At 45.7% G+C, this 23,435-nt stretch overlaps 1 protein-coding gene across 1 annotated transcript; it reads right to left on the bottom strand.

The window, feature by feature from the left end:
* Positions 1 to 1,471: 1,471 nt before the first annotated feature.
* LOC120026756 (adhesion G protein-coupled receptor B1-like) lies at positions 1,472 to 21,958 on the bottom strand. Its single transcript, XM_038971475.1, has 28 exons — positions 21,241 to 21,958; positions 20,226 to 20,375; positions 19,991 to 20,089; positions 19,624 to 19,794; positions 19,219 to 19,383; positions 17,621 to 17,785; positions 17,285 to 17,449; positions 17,022 to 17,123; positions 16,790 to 16,896; positions 16,133 to 16,327; positions 15,877 to 15,945; positions 14,212 to 14,320; positions 13,219 to 13,362; positions 12,900 to 12,969; positions 12,503 to 12,605; positions 12,167 to 12,210; positions 9,385 to 9,511; positions 5,838 to 5,941; positions 5,626 to 5,728; positions 5,127 to 5,277; positions 4,792 to 4,861; positions 4,595 to 4,661; positions 4,130 to 4,387; positions 3,920 to 4,018; positions 3,741 to 3,777; positions 2,792 to 3,456; positions 2,419 to 2,526; positions 1,472 to 1,669 (listed from the first exon to the last, which is right to left on the bottom strand). Exons 1-28 carry the CDS (start codon positions 21,956 to 21,958, stop codon positions 1,472 to 1,474), a joined length of 4,563 nt encoding a protein of 1,520 aa, XP_038827403.1.
* Between the last annotated feature and the right edge of the window lie 1,477 nt (positions 21,959 to 23,435).

Raw genomic sequence — 23,435 nt, forward strand, 5'->3', positions numbered from 1 at the left:
TACTGAAACGTCTTAAGAAAAATCGGCCTTATAATCCTGATATCAGTCCTGCTTGAGCATCAAGCGCCCATCATATTGCACTAGTTTCACACTGATGGTTTTAAAAACACAAAGATGTTGTGTTGAAGTCTTTAGTAGCTGGCACTGCGGAAGTGAAGTCATGTCGTTGGCAAGTGCCTGACAGCTTCGAGTCCTGGGGTTCTTTCTGCAAGGCTGCGTGCGTAGCAGGATGGAAACGAGATCTAATGGTGGGGCTCTTGTTTATTATGAACCGGAGGAGCCTGCATTCTGCCACCAGCTGAGGAGGAGTGGTGGGAATCGAATGGTCTTTGTCCGGCACTTCCTGATGATGCCGCCCAGCAGTTCCCAGAATGTACTGCTATTCCTGTAAAAAGAGCTCGTTGTTCTTCCAGGTGCCTGTCATGTGCTGCGGAGGCAGGATGCTGGCAGAACCAGGGTTGTGTTCCCACCGCCACGCTGGCTGGCCCAACGCTTTGCAGTCCTTTTGGGTTTCCAATTCAAATCAAATATTTGAGCCTAATGATATATCAAGTACAGTGCAAAAAACTGTAAATTCACCAGTAGTAAGATAAACTCAAATCGATGCTAAAACAATAAAACATAATACAGATAATAATCATAATCATGATAATATAACAACATGATAATGATAATAATAACAATAATAAGAAGAATGATAATCATAATACTATAACAACATGATAATGATAATAATAACAATAATAAGTAGAATGATAATCATAATACTATAACAACATGATAATGATAATAATAACAATAATAAGAAGAAGAATTCTCAGCTCTGTAAGCATGATCAAGCTTTGATTGATAAACCATCGCGTTGAGTCAGACCAAGTCTGAAGGGAGTCCAGACCGCTCCTCTTGCCTTGTCCTAGCTAACTTGGAAGATGCCTTGGCCGCAAACACAAGCCTACAAATGTTAGGTTTGGTTGGAGCTCCCGGGTAAAGTGAGACCCGGCATTTTAAAACGAGTCAAAGGGGCATGTTGACTGCATTTAACCATGTCGACCACACCTCTCCTGAGCCCAGTCGGTAAGAAACCTCTCAGTGGTCGGGCTGCGAACAGAACCAGAACCAGTCCTTGGAATCATGGAACCATCCGTCACTAACTGACACTAACCGCAGGTCAGAATCACAGCGCTTCTCTAATGTTGCTCATTATCAAGTCCCTGCTGGAAAACAAAATCCCTACAGCACAACACAGTAGCCTCCCTCTTTCCATCTCTCCATCTTTCTCTTTCTAAGGGTTCGAAGACATGGATTCTGGGTTCAGCACTCTCTCAGCTCTCTCTTCCACCTCCTCTCTTCACTTGTTCATTATTGGCTTCCTCTACTCTATCCACGTGGATCCATAGCTCTTCTTCTCCCCCCAACCAATAGGATAGGTGACTGAGGTTGAATTATAAGGAACAATCTCAGGCTCCTCCTCTCAGACCTCCGTCTGCAGGTCGATGATGTCTTGGCTGACCATTGGGATGGTGGCACCAGCCTTCTCCCACTCCACCTGCTGCATATGCAGGGGCGACGCGGCCAGGGGCTCCAGGTCCTTCCGCACCCAGGCGGGGGGCGAGTGCTGGGTCCTCTGGACACCTTCCCAGGGTCTCTCCACCTGTGGCAGCTGCTTGTCCTGAAGAGGTGAACATAAAGGCCATGAGTATTGGTATCACCAATAGACCCAAATTGGATTCGGGATAGTTCAATGAAATAAAGCTGGACCTATATTGTAATGAAAATTGTGAATTTGGTTGATAGGCAGATCAATGGTCAGTCATTGTAGTCTTCCTTGTTTAATCCAAACAGCTGTCAATCGACTCGCCATTAACTACCTTTAAGGTAACTTAAAAATCATAATATAATTGTGTAATGTGGACAAACTGTTCCTCTAATACTGGGGGGCTAGTGGAGCATTGCAATGCTGAGTATGCCCTATTTAAAATGCCTTAAAAAATGCCTTATTCAGTCAGTTAGACCAATATGGGTAATAGGACTCACGCTGTGGTTTGTTTTGTCACTTCCTCCAGAGGACACGCTCCATCTCACAGACTGTTAGGAAGAATGAAACAAAACATAAGTATTTAAACATTCTTAAAAGACTGTTAAATGTAATTTCAATAACAGCTGAGGTCAATATGGTTTGCTGAGGTCAAGTTTTCTTCCAGAACAATACTCTGATGTAAATAAAGACTCAGCATGTCTGTACGACAAAGATGATTGAAGATGTTGCATTGCTTGGAATGGTCTCTCTCATTCTCTATTAATGTTGTCTAGCCTAGCGACTACCCGTTTCTTTTCTGCGGTATTTAAACAAAAAGACAAAATAACTGTATGTGAATCTGTATGTACACTGTAAAATAGATTTCTATAGGATTCTTTTACCTTGCTGTCTGAAGCAGGGGACTCTCTGTCTTGTTTCTCAGCGTGATGTAATTTCCTGTTGAGGTCCTGGAACATGTTTTGGTGACGTTTCCTTGTGTGCATTATCTTCTACAGGACACATGGGAATAAGAATAGTAGGTCAGCAAATGGCACAAAATGACCCCATTTTAGGCAAATGTAATTTCCTACTGATGAATTCTATCCATATTATTAATAATATATAAATATACAAATATACACGTGAGATTGCTTACATTCATTCAGCTCTTTGAAGTTATTACATGTTTATTACAAGTTTACAGATGTGCTATTAACATGATAATACAGTATTTGTTATATAACAACGTTGTCTTGGTTACATATTGATACATACCTCGAAATCTAATTCAGCGTAACGGGACTTCTGTCTCTCCAGGGAGCTCATGGACAGTGTGGAGATGGTCTCGCTCTTGGACATCATGGAGTTCAGAGAGTCGAAGGTGTCTCCCAGGCTGCTGTGGGTGATGTGAGACTCGCTGGACATGTTGTGGATGTTCTGGACGGGAGAGTCCCTCTCCGAGTAGGACACGCTGACCCGGTCGGACGGTAGCGTCTTGAGTCCGAAGGCGGCCTGGGGCTCAGCGAAGGGCCCACTGAGATGAACCAGCCTGGTCTGTGGAAGCTGCTCCACACTGATGTTGTACTTGGACGGGTCCTCTTTGGCCTTGCGAAGGGTGGAGGTGGTGTTGGGCAGGAGCAAGTAGCCACTACCGTCGGGGCAGCTCCCCTCCGCCTGGCCACGCGCCAGGTTGGCGTCCAGCTGCTGGAAGAGCTCGCCTTCGCACACGTAGACGGGTTTGCCGCAGGAGGACGGGTCCATGCCGCCATGCAGCCGGCTCTTCTCCCTCTTCAGGGTGAGGGTGTGGCTGGAGTACTCGGGCACGGCCTGCATGTGGGCCTTGGTGGTGTGGGAGGGCAGGGTGTGGAAGTTGGAGCTCATGGGGAGGGGTAGCTGAGGTGGGAGGGGCATCTTCTCCTCACAGGAGGAGTTCATGCCACCTGGAATAGAGAGGAGGGGTCGGGGCAAATAGGTAAGAGAGTGCATTGACAGTACAAATATGCTGGACATGTCTGTTGATTCACATCGATTGAAAGGATGGTCAAACGTAAATAACAGATTTAGAAGTAATCAAAGTGCTGAGATGTTTCCCTTAAGTAGCAGCATGCCTCTAAAATATCTTCGTTCTAAAATGGACAAAACAAATGACCTCAACGAATGAAAGGGCATTTAAGTGAGTGAATGGGAAAATGGTTAGGAGAGTAATGAAAGGAAAGAGGCTCACCGGGTCTGTTGGAGTCAGCGTCCTTTTCGAAATCAGACTGCAAAACAAAATACAAAGAGATGGTTCCATTAGTACTGATCGAAAGTGTATTTACACAACACTTTCACATTGAAGACACAAGTTTCAGTCATTCACAACGATGTTATTCCGACATTATAAGCATAAGCAAAGACACTCACCATGAGCTGGGTGTGGTGGCTATTTTGGAGGGAACTGCCAGAATCTCCATTGCCATCGTCCTTACGGTCAACAACTCTGCATTTCACTGCATCTTGAACCTATTAAAATAGTGGCGAAATGACCAAATAGTTAGCTACATTCCGAAACAACCTTCAAATACAAACAAAAACGTAGGAAAATAACGTCCGAGGTGAAAACGTTGCGCTTGCCTCTCTGCGCAGGATGCAGTGCACCATGACGATTATGAACCCTTCCAGGGAGTCAAAGACCGCGAAGAGGATCTGGAAGAGAGCGGAGCGGCGGTCGGTCATGGCCAGGACAGCGGACATCCAGGTGAGGGCCAGCAGGGGCAGAATCACACAGGAGCTCCACAGTGACGCTCCCGCTCGCTCCTTCAGTTTGACATCGGTGATGCCGTCCTTGGACACCAGCTTGTTGAAGACCAGGATGCCAATTACCATGTTCACCTGTTCAAAAGACGTTAAAGATATGATGAGTGAGACAATTGTAGTGAGCAATGGGTTTAACTATGGTTAACAATATGGTTAGCAATGGATAGAAATTGGTTTAACTACTATATGTCATAAGAGAATGTATGGTAAAGCATTCATTAATAAGTATTTTTATGTATTTCAATTTTTATGTATTGATTTGAGATATACAGGGATATATACCAGAACAACAGCAGCAGCGGGTCCAACGAACGAGTAGAGGAGTCCACCCTCCAGAGAGAGCCAGCAGCTACAGGGAACAGACAGAACAAGAGCAATTATTACATGAGCTGGAGAAAGGGAGTTAGAGAGAAAGAGAGCGGGGGAAGAAAGAGATAGAGAGAGGTGGGGAGGAAGAAACCGATTTAGGTTCAACTTACTAGTTGACGGTGCCATATCCCTTAGCCTTGGTAAATCCAACAGACACAGCCACCACCAGAGCAGGGAGTCCTATAAGAGAGAGGGGGAGAGAAGGAACAGAGTTAGGATTGAACAAGAAATAAATGGCAGAAATACAGGGAAACATACAGCTAGAATGTCCAAAGATGTTTGGAAGAGGAAAGACAGACACATAGACACAGTAACAGAGTCATAAACAAATGATTCCTTTATTTACACTTTGAATGGGGATGCCCATTCTAGCAATTATATTTCTATGGACAGAAATACAGACACAGTGACAGACAGACAGAAAACCATTTATTAGGGTACGTACCCCAGCCCAAGCAGAGGAAACGCTTGCGGATGATGCGGTTGCGCAGACGGCCCGTGACAGCCATGTAGGACTGCCATGCTTCCGTCAGCACCCAGCAGAAAGATGAGAGGAAGAAGAAGTGAAGGAGGGCGGCCACCACTCCACACACCACCTAAAGGAAGGAGGGAAAGAGAGAAAGAGAGCGAGAGAAAAACGGTGTCAGTGGTGCGGTTAATCTCCAAGGTCTCAAAGCCATAGAGAAGGTCAAAGCCATATAGAAGGTCAAAGCCATAGAGAAGGTCAAAGCCATAGAGAAGGTCAAAGCCAAAGAGAAGGTCAAAGCCATAGAGAAGGTCAACGCCAAAGAGAAGGTCAAAGCCATAGAGAAGGTCAAAGCCATAGAGAAGGTCAAATACATAGAGAAGGTCAAATACATAGAGAAGGTCAAAGCCATAGAGAAGGTCAAAGCCATAGAGAAGAAGAAAAAGAAGAGAGGGGATTGGTTAGAATTGTACCATACCTTGTTGCGAGCCTGGGTTTGTCCGACCAGAATGAGGGCATTGGAGCAGATAATGGAGAGGCAGAAGTTGATGAGGATCACTGAGCGCTCCGAGCGGATATACCTGGAGGACAAAATGGAGAGAGTGAGGACGGTGGGGAAGACAAAGCGTGTTGCGCACACAAAGACATATGAAATTTGCAATAGTGGTTTTGCTTCCAGGGGGCACTTACTTCCAGACGGAGACATAGATGATGATGAGGAGCAGTAGGGTGAGAGAGGAGACCCCACAGCCCACGATGAGAGTCACAGAGGGAAGCAGATTCTTATCCATGTTCTGTAGAGAGGAGACAAGACAACACAATACATTCCCTTACTACACTGCACACCAGCAAACACACACACATGAAAAAGGCTAACACATGAAAACACACACACACACACACACACACGCACACGCACACGCACACACTCACACAACACAGGCAGTGAGTCTACTCTCTGCTGCGCTATCTGCAACAGCAGACGGCTCCCTGTGGGCAGACAGCTGAATGGCACAATTAGGCCACGGCTAAGGCAAGGTGACCCCAAGGTGAACGTGTCAGAAAGATGGAGCGGCGAGCCAAAGACTCGGCCCGAGGTCACTGCGTTTTCCCATTGAGCTTTTGAACCAGCAAATGAGGCATGGAGGATACAGAACATATATCTCCCACTACTAAGCAGAGGGTGAGCGAGAAAGAGAGAGAGAGAGAGAGAAAGAGAGGGAGAACTATCCCGGGCGATTCAGCTTCTACGTATCACCAGCCATCCTTACAAGCGGATATCTGCATAGATGTATATGCCGCGGTGCCTATTTTTACTGTGTCTGTGTGTCTGTGTGTGTGTGCCCAGTGTCTTGTTACCCCTCCCTGTAGGAGTGGACAGGTTATCACCTCCCACGCCTCTGACAGCAGCTTAGTGCCCTACTAGTGCCCGCCTGTGTCTCAGACCTGGCACACTGAACCCTTAGCGGCGGGCACACGGGAGAGGATGTCGCGCACCCTGTTAGGCCTGATGCTGACTGACCTGTGGGGCTACGAGGGCACCAATACTGATGAGAGGGACCCATTGCCCCCCACCCACTCCCACCAGCTAATTGGCTGGGGGCTTCGTCCCCGTGCTTTGATAGACTTTGGAGGGGTTGAGTTCATTTAACACCATAGATTAACCCGCATCACTGTGGTGCAAATGAGACACGGACAAATCATGCTCAGGCGCCCGAATGTGGAAGCCTTCATAGGCGAAGAATCTAATTAGGGATTTGGATAGGGGTTGGGAATTGTGGCACTTATAAAGAGGTGGGAAAGGCTAAGGAGCGAGCTAAATGCAGAGGAAGAAAAACAAAAGCAAAAGAACGCTTCAAATGTGATAAACCTGAGGTGCGAGGAAAATGAAATTGGCTACGCCCTCCATTGGATTTGTATGAAAAACCCATCAAAATGTTGTGTCTAGCATAGGAAATACCACAAGAGCCACATCGCTTTGGCATTGCAGATAATGTCCGAGAGGCTAAAATGGGGATGAATGCGGTGCCTTGGAGGGCTGTCTATATCGCTCGCTGCTCTCTGCGTGGACATACCTCATATCACAGCACAGCTGGCAAACCCGGGCCTACGGCAGCCAAATACTAAATTAGCACAGCAAATTTGTTTAGAAATCGATCCAACTACATCAGAGGCTCCCAAACCAGATGGCAGATAGCGGAGGGGTGAGCTGAACTGCCATTTGCTAATGCCAGGGAGAAAAAGAACTGTGGCAGCAGTATGCTAGCTTCACTGCCTCCCTCCCTATACGTCTGTCTATCTGGGTTGATGCTGCCTTTCGCCATGGGCTACTGAGTGAAACTGTAATTCAGCGCGTTTGATCTAAACATGAGCCATGTCTTGCTTTTGCCCTTGAAGGAATCCCAATGTTCCCATTTTCTCCTAAACCTAAAATCAGGACAGGAGAAAAAGAAAAGTCCTTTATGGTGCCTATTAAGTGTGCATTTTCATTTGTGGTAAGGGTTGATTACCCAGTGCGCACAGATCTAATTGGGGTCCATTGGACAAGGTTATCTTCACTGACTAACTAGGTGGGCCACTCCTGCCTCTTTGACCATGTGTCCAAGACACGTTCTCATTGGTGCAGGGTCCAGGAAGCAGACCTTATCAAATGAGAGCTGAAACACTGCAGTGTCTGGCTGTTCTCTCCTCTCCCATACAGCTGGCAGGCGGAGGGACAGTACTGAAAATGTCTACAGCACACATCAAAGGATGGTGGGGCGGGTGGAACCATCAATGCACAACCAGACATCCGCTTCTCATTGGCCAGAGTCGTTGGCATTTTTCAGAGAGACTTGATGTGACCCATAGGGATGGGGTGGAAGGGAGGAGGATGGGAGGGGGGGGGGGGCTGTAATAGAGGATTCAGAGGTATTGGCAGGCGAAATGATTGGCACAGCTGGCCGTCGACTATGGGGGGCAGGTAGGGGTGGCTGGTTTTGTTGTCTTCTCACAAACACAGGGGGCGCTGTAGCTGCCTTTCTCTTTTCCAGACCGGGCAACAGAGACAAAACAAATCGATGACAACAGGTCTGGAGACAAACAAAGCCCAGATTGCATCTCTTATGTTCAGGCCAGATTGCACCTCTTATGTTCAGATTGGCAGCATCTTTTGCAAGATGCAATAGAATCATGCAGTCCAAGCATACTGACTGAGTGACTGCGCATTTGTATAGGCTTAGACATGCTGTATATCGATTCTGCTGAGCCCACTACAGGTTCGTATCTGATCTTTGCAGTGGAATGGAAGGTAATCGTATGTGCAATTAAACCGATCTGAGACAAACATGCATTTCTCTGAATTGTAATAGCCTGTCCTATCTGTTGATTGTCAGTGTGGTTTTGTTCATGGTGGGGGTGTTTTTCCTCAATATCTCAGTTAGTAAAAATCACACAGACCAAGCTTGCGCTGCAGAAGTCGTTACCAGGGCAACTAGAGAGTGAACCGCTATGGAGGCACAATCTAAACTGGGGTAAATTACACTTTGCCTTTGCGCAATAGAGCACTTTGCGTATTGATAGGATGAATACACTAATCAAAGTATATGTTCCACCAAGTCAATGCATGCTGTGAAAACTATGCAATGCAACCCCCTATGAATTTGAATACCCAAAATGCATGAATGAATAATCTTGATCAAATGGAAAAATAGACACATTTCTGATATGTAGAACAAATTCTGATATGATTTTTCAAGTGACGCTTGTAGCTATTTACTCTATTTGTAGGTTACAATGAAACCATTTAGTTTTATGTTTTTAAACATGAATTTATCCATTTCATTCAATTGATAAAAATGACACAGAATTGTCTCCGATTATTAATGCACACACGGGAATGTTATTTGCACATATTTGAATAAGACAATGAGTCTAATTGAAAACCATCATTAAAATGTAACGATTCGGGCTATTATTAGCCTACCATTAATCGATCGTTATTTTGATAGAAATGGCATTCCGTATCGAATATCGACATGTTTGTTGCACAGTTCTTTATCTGACCATTAAAATCACCAGTCTATCAAACCTATCTATGGTCAATGGCACCTGCACAGAGACAAAGAGGGGGAGGCTGGCAGCGCGAAACCGAGCCATTCGAAAAACAACGCCTACGTTTACATTTAATTCTTCCATCACACACACACAACGAACATTAACATTGAAGAAACACAAGGTAAATAAGCGCAACACTTACCATAGCAGGGTTCAGCCGCGCTAAAATGGCGAAGGTGGAGAGCCTGTCACACACGCATTTGGTTCTGAAAGAATCAACGGCGACCGCTCTGCAGCTACGCGCAGACCAAGATCCAAGCAGCGAAGAACTGCACAGGGCGAGAGTGAAAGGGAACAGCGGGTTATGAGAGAGGAAACATTACCTGAGAAATGTCTCAAATAAACCATCCATCCCAAAAAAAGTCATTGTAGCCTAGTCTATAATAAGACCACATAAAATATGCCCAGCATATTTGTAATAGCAAATCACAGGTCTTTCAGTTTTGCATGGTAATTTGAAATGCAGAGGAATTCATATATCTGATATGTGATTGATAAGATATGTGGTATGTGTGTGAGTTTTTATCCAAATCTAAGGTCTTATTACACAGAAATGATATTGGAATTAACCTGTTGCTTTCACAAGAAAAACAGTTTTGTTATAATAACTATGAGTGTAATTGTAGTTCTAACACCTGAAATGGCAGCCCTGCTATGGGATGAACACTTGGGATGAAGTGCTATGGGATGAACACTATTGCTGCTAATACTTTACCAAAAACATCAACAAGAATCTGTCTAATTTATATTCTTGACCATCTTCCCCAAGAGGCATTAGATATGAGATGGTGGACACTGGTGATTCCCAACAAGCCTATAGTCACACTTTCTCAAAAGTATGAGTAAAATAAAAAATATGATGGAATTCACTGGTGCCCTTCTGCTAAACCATGCCTTATGGTGTGGGCATGGGAATCACTTCACCGCATGACCTCTAAGACTGCCATAGGGTATTCTCTAAACCATTTGAATATCTACTGTGTATCATTTTAACTCTCAGTTAAGATGGCCACTATGGATTTTCATCCCAGAATATCCAGTTATAGGTATTGAGACAAAGGGCAAAGTCTTGTCATCAATGACCATTAAAAGACATTGTAATCAACAATCTTAGACAGCAACAATCCCTTTTCCTCATCATGAGTGAGTGATTATACAGTAGAGCGCTACATTTAGTTCTGTGACATCGTCCCTATTATGACACATGGGGATAAAGTTATCTGGCTCGCAGTGTTTCACATGACGCGAGTGTCAGGGGGGGAGAGAAGGGAGCGAGAAAGGCAGCGAGGCATTGAACCGTGGCCCTGGGCACAAACTGGTGAGCCTGCCTGAGCAAAAGGCTGTGATTACCACCACCAGCCAGCCCCCCTACCCAGACATTAGTCCACACACTGTCAAGCATCGCAGGGAGACTATGAGGAAATAGCAGTAGTCACTGCAGTCAACAGCAAAGTCAACTTGGAGAGGAGGCTTTGCTCTGCTGCCAGTACAGTTTAACGCCTGCTCGCCTGCTCGATTCCTCAGATCACTCAGATGGGTTAGAAGTTGCGAGGTGTATGGTTTGTGTAACTATGTAATATCAGACTGTGTAGCTTTGAAAAGGGATCGGACAGAGCATGTTAGCTTGGAATGAGTCTAATGTCTAATATCTAATACTAATAGCATGTCACTGAGAGATGGACACTGACCCTAGAATAGCCTAGTTTAGCACTTGGCCTCAATCTGTGTGTCTGTAGCATAGCATAGCATAGCATAGCATAGACAGTTGGGCGTGAATGGACATGTAGAATAATGGCATTTCCCCAGTGAGCCTGCCTAAAAACCAAACAAGTGCTGCTCCACAAAGTCAACTTTGACCCAAACTCTGATCCAGGGCTTCTCCCTCTCTACCATTTCCCCCTATCCTCCCTCCATCGAGGCATTAATCACATCGGCTGCCTAAAATGAAACTAATTTGGCTGGAGGCACGTATCCCCTCCCTTCTCCTACCCCCCTCCCTTCTGAAAGTGTAGGAGTTAATTACACTTTCTCCTCTTCCTCTTTTTTTCTTCTCTTTCGACTTGGGCTGCTTTTCTCAGGTGAGAAGGGAAGGGATGCGGATGTGAACGGGGCCTCAGCTGAATGCATTGCAGTGCTTATCTGAGCTCCACAAGTGTACAAATCTATCTAAATGCAAATGGCCCACCTGTGCTTCAGGAGGGCACAGTACGGCTGCCTCCAAAATGGCAACCTATTCCCTATGGGACTCTGGTCAAAAGTAGTGTGCGATATAGGGGATAGGGTGCCATTTAGGATCCACCCAAAGCCCCACGGTGATAGATCCAGAGCTGGGGGTAAGTTGAACAGCGGGGGGTATTCATGATGCATTAAACTGCATCTAAACATCTTTTAAAAAGTCCATGTGTCACTTCCTGTTAACCTCTATTCACCTCTAAAATGACAAAATGGACACGGGAGAGATGGGAGAATAAGAGTTGCCATTGTCTTTGGATGATTAGCTATACTCGGAATTAAACTTTACATAAATGTTCCCTCTGTGTTGTGTCCCTGTCTAGTTAGTGGGGTATGAATGGATCCAGATGACTTGTTGATCAGTGAAAGGTGTCACAGGGGGCTCTGAGGATAAGAGCGGCTGTTACCCTTAAAGCCCAGAGAGATGGGTCATGTCAACATGGTCTATTGATGCTCTGTCCCTGCTTGTCCAGATGATTGAAATGACAAGAGTTGCAACAATACTGCATCACAGTGACTTATATAGCTAAAGGGTGAATGCTCATATCAAGTGATAGAAGCAGTAGTGAATGGCCTTTGAGCTTTCTGGAATAATCAACTATCACCAAATGGGTTGACAGAATTATGAGAATATGGATATTTATGAATGGAAATACACAAACGGGATGTAAACAACATTAGTCACCACTTACGTTTCACTCTCATCCCAGGAGATGCAAGTTTCATTGATGGTGTCCTGGAAAAAATAGAAAAGGCGGGGTAAGGATCTAAGGATAAGGAAATGCGTGGGATGCCCAATTGGACAATCTATTATCACACGCGTGAGACGCAACAGCATGGCGCTAACCACCATCCAACGTTTCTTTCACCCCAACCTCACCTACTGCACTAAAAACGTCCACTCCTCATTACCATAACGACGCAGGTTTATTCATGCGACTTAACGTACTGCTACTTGTTTAAAACAACACCCTTAGGGGACTTGTAGTTCTAAAGGGCCATTAGGCGGGTATCCAATGGGAACTTACATTATGGAGGTGGGGGAACTCGATTTCCACTGGGGTGGAGAGCAGACCTGGGGTGGGCTTGACCACAACCGTAACTACCTTAGAGTTGAGTACGCTGCTGTTACTGAGGAGAGAAGAGACAGGACATTTGGTCAAACAAAAGCACAGTATTGGTCATGTGCTGTTGGAGCATTTCCAGTATTTGACGGGATAAATTGGCAATCAATGGCGAATACTTCAGGGGAATGCTAAAATGGTTTTAATGGGGGTTGTACAGTGGGTAACTATATGCCTGTAAATCAGTCCCGTGCCTGCCGGGTTTCAATGGAGGAAAGTCTACCTTCCCCAAGGTGTATCAAGAGGGCACTGTAAAAGTGTGCTAGTATAGAGTATGAGTCATTCAGTAGGAAAGTCTTACCTTTGGAAGGATAGGATAGAGCTGAGGTTTCTGTACAGAATGATCCCGGTCACAAATGCAGTGGTGCCCTCTGTAACAGACAAAATACACAATTATTATTATTATTCACTAGGAGAGAAGAAAATAGTGGGTGTCAACAAGAACAGACGAGAGCTTCAAGGTGTTTCGAGACTCCGTAGAATTGTTTGTTTTACTGTCTTCTATCGGTTTCTTCATACAAATACATACATGCATGTGTATCTGTAGGCTATCTGTACAATGTATGCATCGGTGGTTGTGAATGTACACTATTTAAATACAGTATGTATGCCATTCTCACCAGACTGGTCGATGGACAGAGCGTTGCGGGAGACAGTGATCTTCTCCTCTGAAGTCCTGACCCAGTCCATCATGCCTCTCCATCCTTTCACTGGGAAGGTGAAGTCGGTTGTCATGGCTGTGGGGCGCTTATGGATGCTCAACACTGGAAAGGAGTAAAAGAGATGGAAGGTGTTGCGTCAAAGAGTGTCCCTGGAATACATGGTGTGTATAGGACACTGCGACTCCCTTATGGTCTGGTAAGTGAAGAGCCAAGGACAGCTACGGTTTCATGCGTCACGCATCATTTCTTTAACTGTCTGGAGGAGTTGCTGCTGAATCCTGTGTGAACTGGGATTGTGAATGTCAGCTTTGCTATAGTCAAGACGGCATGGCAAGAAATAAGTGTGAGTTCTACAGTTTGGACAGTATGTGCCTTCTCTGAGAGCTTATGTGAAACCCAATCTGATTCTAGCTTCCTCCCACGTAATTGGTAACATGCAGGATGGGGTTTATCTTTGTATCTTTGCATCTAGCTCATCGACTCGGTATTGGTACTCCCTGTTGACAGCCATGTTATTTTCTGCTCCCAAATGTAGCCATGTTATTTTACTCATTCTTTTATTAGTTATTCACTGTATATTTATTCCTCGTGTCACTTTTTCATTTAAAAAAAATCTTTAATTCTGCTTTGTTGGAAAAGGACCCCTAAGTAAGCATTTCACTATTAGCCAACACCTGTTGTCTAAGCATGTGACAAATAAAATTGTATTTGATTTGATTTTTGACATATTTCCACTGCTATAGTTTTGTGCTATCTTGAAGATGGATAGCTACTAACGGGCCTGCCAAAATGTCACAGTGATAACAGATAAATTTTTTCCTTGTTAATCTAGAACTTCTCTTCAGTGACATGATGAAGATCGATGCACTCTGTGGCCGGATAAAGGTAAAGACAAATCACCGTGGGATGTAAGAGCGGAGAGCTGCTGCCAGGAAAAATTAAGGGGCTCACCTAAATTATCTGTGACTTCATAAATGTCCTGGAAGTCCTTCATCTGCATACCGATCATGTCCACAAAGTCCTCGACGAGCTGCAAGAACTCCTTGACGTTAGCGCCCATCTAGAGAAGACATAAGTGGAGGGAGCGAGAAGGAAGAAAAGAGGAGGGGAGACCATACATTTATATAAAGGAAAATCAGAAACATCCAGGGATGGTTTCAAGTTGGTTGAATGAACGTCGTTACAACGAATTTACAACCAGAACTTGTTGTTTTCCGGTTGAAATTGCGTCATTATTACAATGGCGGTTTTGCACTATTTGTTTTTCATAGCATTGCTTATCTATGCTGGGCATAAAGAGGAACAATGGACGTATAGGCCTTATACCGCACTGTATATGTAATGCCTTTCATATTGTATCTTATTCTTTCACAATACTAATGTTCCTGAGCAGTGAAAAGCACTATCATCGACTGTGGAGCCTCCTAACTTCCGGAGGGACATATATGGGCATCAGGCAAGCAGGCTGTTGATTCACTCTCCTCTTTTTCTCGCTGTTCGATTCACTCTCCTCTTTCTCTCTCTGTTCTCTGTGGACGGGAGGGAGAGCTCTTGCGTCTCTCTGACGCAGAACTGTAGCGATGTGGGCGAAAGGTGTGTGTATATCTGTGTAATACATATTGCACAGTGTCTGTGTATGTGTCCCTTCTTTACAACGACCATGGTCTGTGGGTTGGTATGGAGACGCACAGATTGGAGAGTGGGCGCTGTGATTCTCCCTGTCTGCCTTGCTCTTTCTCTCTGCTCCGAACTGGCACACGGCTAATTCATAATCAGTTCATCTTCAATTTGACAAGCAAATGGTTATTCCCTGAATGTGGCGCCTTTTGATTTGTGACTTGAGTTTTCCATACTAATATATGCGTTACTTTTATCGAACCAAGTAGGCTTCTGAGAACACAATATCTATTACAATAATACCCGGACTAATCCTATCCATGAGGCTGGAGGTGAAAGTTAACTTGAACAGGTGTTCAAAGTAACAAAATCAACATATAGCAAAATGTCATGACAAATGAGATAAAACGCCAAGAGTCTTCTTTACAATTCTCAAGAGGCTCATCTGATTCAGAGCATAACATGTTAAAAACGAGTCACATGGATTTCTACTTATCTCTATGTGTAATAGTCCCTGTGAGGCACACATGAGACAGAGAGTACGGTGGTGTGCTATCCTAATTCGATTGAAAAACATGCTCCTAACACTATCTTCAGTATGGGGCGGTGTGAGGGAAGTCAAGGGGTGAGGATTGAAATGACACACGTTCTGTTCCTTTCTTAATCAATACTCTCACATTTTTGCCCATTCTTTCTCTGAGTGTCCTGTTTTTACTATGGAGTCTATTATTTCCATGGTAGGGAACTGAATGTTTTTTGTGGGGGAGTGATAATGAGGTACCACCAGTTACCACTCCCCCCCCCCCCCCCCCCCCCCCCCCCCATTCGCTCTCACACTTACAACACAGACCGCACTTTCTCCTCCACTCCATCTCTCACACACACCTGACAAAGGAAGAAAAACTTTCTCCGCCACTCTTTTTCCTCAGTGACACAGTCGTCCACTCACACCTATTAGTATGTTGCGTAAGTCCACTGCTCTCAGAACTTGTCACTCACCAGCTGTGCCTCCTCCCATTTGTCATGATGTTCCTCCTTCAGTAAGTTGCTGATTGTCTGGGCATAGTTCTGCAGAAGAGGAGATATGAGTGACAGTATTAGACTTGATCAAATAAAGCCCAAATCATACTTTGCTGGAGGAGTGTCAGGCACACACATGGCAAAAGGAATAGCTTTACCATGTGTGAGTGACAATACACATTGCCATTTTATTTTCAATGCTTCATTCAAAAGCCACACAGTATTTCTGACTGACCTCCACATCAGCGTTGCTCAGGCTGTATCCAGCTCCTTTGTAGATCTCAGTGGTGTTCCTGAGGACATCCATGATGGACAGTAGGTCTCCGCTGTACTTGGTCCCCTCATCAGAGGTGGCCCTCAGTCGGGAGATCACCTCAGAAATCCCATCAGCCATCAAGCCCTTCTTAGCCTTATCAACACCATCCTGGGCCTATAGGACGGGAGGGTAAGTGGAGAGGTCACACTCTAGGTCAAGAGCATTCAACTCCTACCCTACGAGGTCCGGAGCATGCTGGTTTTCTGTTCTACCTGATATTTAATTGCAAGCACCTGGTGTCCCAGGTCTATATCAGTCCCTGGTTAGAGGGGAACTATGAAAAAATGCAGTGGAACTCGCTTTGAGTTCCAGAGTTGAGTTTGATACAACGTAGCTTGAGTACACTGCCGGGAAATCATAGGTTGTGGAGATGTGTTTTCAACTATCTTCATATTAGGTATCTATCATTGTAGTGAGCCCCATCTCTAATGGTTTGTAGCTATGACTTTAAGGGCAGCATCTTCAGAGTTTAAAGGATTGACTACTAATTGTGTGAGACAACAATAGACGATCATAACTAGCAGGGTTGTTGGAAGATACATCTCCAGACACTCCTTTCTGGTCTAGTCAACTTACCAATGTGGAAATGTCCTGGTAGTCCTTGGAGATGCACTTGATGTAGGTCGGATTCTCCCAATAAGCAAGGCCTACAGCGCCAAGGGTGCATCGGCGCAAGGTCAAGCCTGTGTGTACGACAGAGTACTGGAGGTCAGCATGATCATACACAGGGATGATTACATTACTTAAACATGTGAAGTGCATGTGTATCTTGTCAGAATAATGGGCTACATGTGTTAATGTACTGAACCTGTTGAATCTGTAGGGCAGGTCACGGCCGCCATATCTCCTGCTGGGGTTCTCTTCCACACAACATCACCGTCGGTCTCCTCCTGACAGATCTCATGGGGTTCTGAAGAGAAGAGAAGGAGACTTGGTTGCATATTTGGTTGCATTGAATCAAAGTATTGCTTGGTTGTCTTTGGTCAAGTTGTATTAGAAAACGGTTGTTTTGTGTTGAACCACTGAATTTGATTTCATCCCACATCAGCCATGTTGTTTCGACTCACTGACCTGGGCATCTTTTCTCGTTGCAGCGTCTCAGCTCTCCTCTCTCTCCAGGGCAAGGCTCTCCACCAAAGTAAGGTCCTTCACACATCCTCTGCCTCTGCTGGCTTCCTCCCCCACAGGTCTTACTGCAGCTTCCCCATGAGCTCCATGATAACCAGCGTCCATCAACTACAGAGAGAGACAAACAAACGTTATTCTCTGACCTTCAACAGACTGACCAGTAGCCATAGTACCCAGTACTGGCCTTTTACACGTAGACTACGCCTGGAACAGGGTACTTGACAAGTTATTATGACAAAAGAGGTCTCCATTACAAACTTGGTGGTGCTAGCTATCTACCTGGGCAATCTTTCAGGAAGCAGTTGTTGGTCTCGCGCCAGTCACCACGGCACTCCGAGCCTCCGTAGGACGGTCCGTTGCATTCACGTGTCCTCTGCTTGGTGCCATTGGAGCAAGAGGCGGAGCAGGTGGTCCAACCGGACCATTCGTTCCAGGCACCGTCCACTAGAGGGAACCAGAGAGGGAGGTGGAGAATTAGGACACCATCAAGCCTCGGGCCAGTAATCATCATGGCACAGAGATGATATTAACATTTCAACATGTCCTACTTTGAGACCGAGTAGCAGTGAGAGCCCAAATTCTGTTCTCGTTTGTCCTTCATGCACCACTGCAGGTGTCTCTAACTCTAAATGCCTCCCCAACCAATTGCCTTCCTCAAACGACACACAAAACCCTCCAGTCGTTGGAGAGCCTCATCAAGTGTACTGTATTTAAAGGGAGAAAAATGTCTGCTCGCTCATTGGAGGTCAACATACGCCTACAACTATGTGTCGTATGGGAAGAAAGATGATGGGCCTATTTTTCTAATGGTTGCGTCTCAACTGGCACCTTATTCCCGACATAGTGCACTACTTTTGACCAGAGCCCTATAGCTATCCTATGAGCTCTGGTCAAAAGTAGTGCACTATATAGGGAATAGGGTGCCATTTAAGATGCGGTCAATGTTTCCCAACACGGGATGGCAGGCCTAATTAGGAGTCTCTGGAGGACATCGGATTCCATCGCTCCCCGAGTTTCATCTCATTAAGGGATCCCTTCAGCCTACATGGATGAAGCAGTAGCCTTTTCTTCTCACTGCCAAGTCCAGTGTTAGAAATGTGATTTTCCCAAAGTAATGACAGTCATTTACAGCGGTCATCTCTTGGTGGTGCATATTGCCATCTGCTGTCCACAGTATGAAACTACATGGCCAGGCAGATTGAATGAATTAACTAAGTAGTATTGAGGAACGGCAGAAAATCAGTTACGGGCTAAGTGAATAACGGAATTGCAAATATAAAGCCATAGTTATTATAGTTAAAAAACGTCTAAGTATCAGACTGACTAAACATTCAGGTGAGAGAGAAGAGGACTAACCATTCACTGCCAGTGGGCGGTGTGTATGTATCATGTATCACGGTGTGTGTGTGTGTGAGAGAGTGAGAGTGGTGAGGATGACCATGAGGAGTGTATGACTCACTGCCCACTGCCCATGACTAAGCCCTGCTGGCATTTGTTCTGCAGATACAGTACGTCAGATGTGATGCCAAACCAACCCTTTACTCCCCACGATAACCACCATTACTAACGGATTTTAGATATGAGTTAGAACGGGTAGGAAGTCAGGAAGGAGGAAAGAGAAAAGCCTTGAAAGTGAACGTATCTTAGTCAGTCAGAGTTCTTCCCACAGGGGTCAGTGACAAAGCCAACCCATTGACAAAGACATGCTCATTAAGATGAGTGAGTAAGTGGTCCTGTGAGGCTGAGTTAGGGTTGTGAGTTCAATTCCCGCTAGGTTCACATATACTTAAATGTATGCACTCACTGTTGTAAGTTGCTTTGGATAAAAGAGTCAGCTAAGTGGCATATATCATAATTAAGTAAGCAATAAGGCTAACCTGGGCAGACTGCGATGTTGCAGAACTTGGTCTGTTTGATGGGTCCCTTGCAGGGTTCTCCTCCGTTCTGGGGCTGCTTGCAGGTGCGGATGCGGTCACGGTAACCACGGCCGCAGGTGGACGAGCACAGGCTCCATGGGGACCACTCGTCCCAAGCTCCATCAACTGAAAACAAGAGGAAAAATTCAGACCATGTCATCAAACATACCTTTTTACATGATGGTTTTGCCCTCAAAAATAATATGAATTATTCATAGGTAACTGAGTTGGAGGGTCTTTGGATATTGACGGTGAGTTCAAGGAGGGGACCATTTCATGAGCTATCCACTAGGTGGAGTTGTGATTTTTACACACACCCTAAACACCACCCCAAACACGGCCCCCGGTAAATGAGCCACCACTTACCGGGGCAGACCATGGTGTTGTTGCAGGGCCGGTTCTCGCGGAGGGGGCCGGTGCATTGGGTGCTGTAGGAGGAGGTAACACAGAAACGGGAGCGGGCCTGCCAGCCCTCTCCACAGCTCACTGAACACACACTCCAGGGGGACCACTCATCTGCAACCGCAGCAGCGTCCACTACAAAGGTCAGGGGTCAAAGAGTCAGCGCTAAAGGTCTGGCAGCCGTAACACGACTTATATGGTAGAGCTAAGCTGTACATGACATACAGCAAATGATCTACCGGTCTCTTAAATGTATTATACTATTGTAAACACCTCTCCAACTATATCCAAAAATTGATTTTTTTCTTTATCACCAAAATGTGTGTCTCACCTGTTTGAGGGGCCACGACTTCAGTACTAGCAACATCAACGTTCTCTCTTTTCAGGCCAACGATGGAAGCTAGGGCTTGGCTACGGCTGCGCACTTGACCTGTGGAGGTAAACGATGATTAGTGAGCTGAAACTCAAGCTGCGTCCAAACAGATCAACACAAAGACAGACAGTAGGTTAGACATTACAGACTTCCAAGAAAACAAAGAGACAGCTCGATTGACAGGTAGACTCACCAATGCAGGGCTGAGGGTTGCAGGCCCGCCCCTCTTCGACCACGCCTTCACACACACTATCCTCTGGATGACAGGCTCGGCTGCGCACCTGGACTCCACCCCCGCACTCCATACTGCACTCAGACCAGCGGCCCCACCCATTCCAGCCCTCTGCAGAAGAGAAAAACAAGAGACACATTGGCATGACACACAAGTCCAGAGACATTCTTCTTGAAGAAGGTATATAGATGTGGATGGAGCTTAACTCTTTCTTAAAAAGCCCTACCGCTCAGAAATGTAAATATAGAAATTGCTACAGTTCAGTAAGAATGTAAATGTTTTTTCAGGTAGTGTTCTCAAGGATTTCGATGTAAAAAAATGGAACTGGCAGTTACTGTGCCTGTCAGGGAGCTAAGGAGAAACGCACAAGGACAGCTTTTTGTGAGAAACCATACTAGATAAAAGTTTTTCATTTGAAATGATTGTTTGCTTTCCAGCGCCCTGGAAAGCACGGTGTGCAAGGCTGGCGTGTTGCTATGGTTACTGCAACTGATTGGCTTCGATTTCCTGTGCCAGCTAACTGTGAGGGCTTTGTGTACACTGTGTGTGTGTCTTTTGCATCCATCAATCCCACCGCAAAGAGCCAGCAAACATGTCCGCCTTCCATGAAAACAAAATGGCGAGCTAACACTCTGTGCAGTGGGAGCAATCTGACCACTTAGACCTTAAGGAGGCACACAGTCTCTTCCTAACACCCTTCATTTATGCCTTATGATACTGGGGCAGCAAAGGACACATCTTCATCAGAACCTCACGTTCTCTATACCTCTAGAATTTAGATCATTAACGGGGGGGGGGGGGTTGATTAGTTTGAGTCAGCATGGGGAGGCTGTACTTCCAAGGGAACATGATTCCTATCAGCCAGACAGAGATCTAGTCTAGACTCTATTGGATGGGATAACAAAAACAGACAAGTGGATTCGTGGACATTGAGCATTACACAGTAAGCCAGTTAGGTGGTGGTAACTCTACTCACTTATGATTTCGGTGTCACGTACAATGTCACGTCCAATGTCTCGGGGGGTTGGGATGCACTGTTCCAGGTAGACGCCTCCACGGTAGCAGCCGCCGGGCTTCCTGACGGGGGTCTCCCAGCACTGGCAGGGGGTGTTCATGATGCCGCAGGGGTTGGGATGGGTGCTGGTGGACAAACAATTCTCCAGCCACTGGCACAGCTTCTGACAGGCTGGCATACTGGGGTTCCTCTTGCCCACCACCAGGAACTCGGCCTTGAACTCACCGCTGCTCTCTCCCTCCACAATCTCCAGGCCGCGTCTTGGCGCCACCTTGCGTAGCTGCAGGAACTGCTTGCTGGACTCCAGGTAGGTTACAGATGTTGAAGCGTCGCACAATTGGACGACTTCATCAAAGCTCTCCATACCCAGGTAGGTGCGAGAGGTCTCGATGAAGGAGTCGAACTGGAAGGTCTTGACCTGGCGGGGCAGGCAGGAGTCGGTGGGCTTGGTGATCTTCATGTAGACGGTGTAGCGGCGAGGGTCTGGGTTCTGCAGGGTCCAGGAGCACGGCGTGGAGGGCAGGTTGGCGGTCGAAGAGAACAGCCCGAAGAAGCGGCTCTGCTCCAGGGTGGCGCAGGTATCAGAGGCCGGGCCAGACGGGATGCTGGAAGTCAAACCGAGGAAAAGGAGGGCCACAAGGGCCACTAAGGGCCCCGACCGGGAAGGTGACCACGCCATTCTGTGGTCGCTTCGAGAGGACGTTTCAAGGGGACTCAAATCGATTTCACTCTTTTCTCTCTCCTCTATTTATGTAATTTGTTGCGATGTGACTTCAGTTGCTTGGAACTTGCTGGTTTGCTCTCTGAGGAACGGGATGGGGTTCAAAGGCTTCAGTGGGACAGACAGACAGCCATATGTCAAAGATGTGTCTGTTGGATAAAGGGAAGAGAAAAAAACGAAACATGACAGGTCAGTAAGTGTAACAATTCTCTGATCAGAACCAACCAAGAGGTACCTCGGCCCTATGGTGAATTCAGGAATTCTTCAGAACTAACTTATAATATACATATACGCATTGCAACCTGCACAGGTCATCATTGTTAGTAAGAATTTGGTCTTAATTGAGGTAATTGACATACCTGTATAAATAAAGGTGAAAAATAATTCCCAGTCTCCTGATTACATCTATCTCCACTTGAGTGTTGAGCCTGTGATTAGCAATACTGTGCAGCAGCAGATCTCTCCAGTGAACAAATGCACTGAGGGTCCAGAGTATAATAACAGTGTGTGGACCTGCAATTACAGTCCTTTGCAGCCGGCTAGCCTCCGCTCTCTCTCAATTTCTCTCTCTTTCTTTCTCTCTCGCTCTTTCCTCCCACACACGGGAATGTGCCGCTAAATGCTAACCGAAGTGCGTCAGGCTGACGTCTGTGCTGGCGCGTTGCCAGTGTGAACCGCAGACAACCCTAATAGTCAATTACACAGGAATCTGAGAAGCAAGGGCAACATGGTAAAGTTAAGTCATCGATCTCACTTACAGCTCCACAAGTTGCATGAACTTTGTTTGACCCTTGCCTATTACGTTCCCTCAAAAATGAAGAAGCCTTGGTTATCAGGAGCCCCATTCAGTGCAGACTGAAGGGAGGGTCTATTCGATTGCCAGTTCCCACACTAGAATATGCAGCTGTGGGGTGCATTGGGATGACACTCATGCAACATTGCTTTTCGCACCCTAAATGTGTTTAGATGTAAACCAACATATACAGTATGTAGTTGCTGCACTACAATGCCCTGTGGAGATAGGTACAGATGCAAGATCTTAATTTGATCACATTTAAAACTTGTAGTGTATTTGAGGTTTGTTATTCTCATTTAATAGCTTCAGACTTTATTTTCCTTTACGAAAAATGTATCAACCCCTACAAAAATCTCCATGAATTATCATCCACATAATAATTAAAATGGCATGTTGCTGCAGGATTATTTTCCTGCAGTAGCAAACTGGCTCAAATGAAGATCCTACATCTGTATCTGTCAAGTCATATATATGAATAACCCTATCTGGCCCTGGAACAAAGAGCACACAAGATCAGTATCCCTGTACTGGACTCTCCATTTGGCACCTTGTACTTGATGAGGTTGCACATTGTCTAGGTGTTATGGTGACTTAGGTTTGGGGGCGTTCCCTGGGCCCAAGGGGGAATAAGGAGAGAAG

Source organism: Salvelinus namaycush, chromosome 32, assembly GCF_016432855.1.
Source record: "Salvelinus namaycush isolate Seneca chromosome 32, SaNama_1.0, whole genome shotgun sequence".
Taxonomy (NCBI): domain Eukaryota; kingdom Metazoa; phylum Chordata; class Actinopteri; order Salmoniformes; family Salmonidae; genus Salvelinus; species Salvelinus namaycush.

Bases quoted from the DNA above. Each gene is read 5' to 3' on its own strand.
- LOC120026756 (XM_038971475.1), bottom strand. From the start codon at position 21,958: ATGGCGTGGTCACCTTCCCGGTCGGGGCCCTTAGTGGCCCTTGTGGCC. The intron at 20,090-20,225 runs GTGAGTCTACCT...TTACCTCCACAG, and splicing joins CAACCCTCAGCCCTGCATTG to GTCAAGTGCGCAGCCGTAGC. The intron at 5,942-9,384 runs GTAAGTGTTGCG...TCCTCTCTACAG, and splicing joins CGCGGCTGAACCCTGCTATG to AACATGGATAAGAATCTGCT.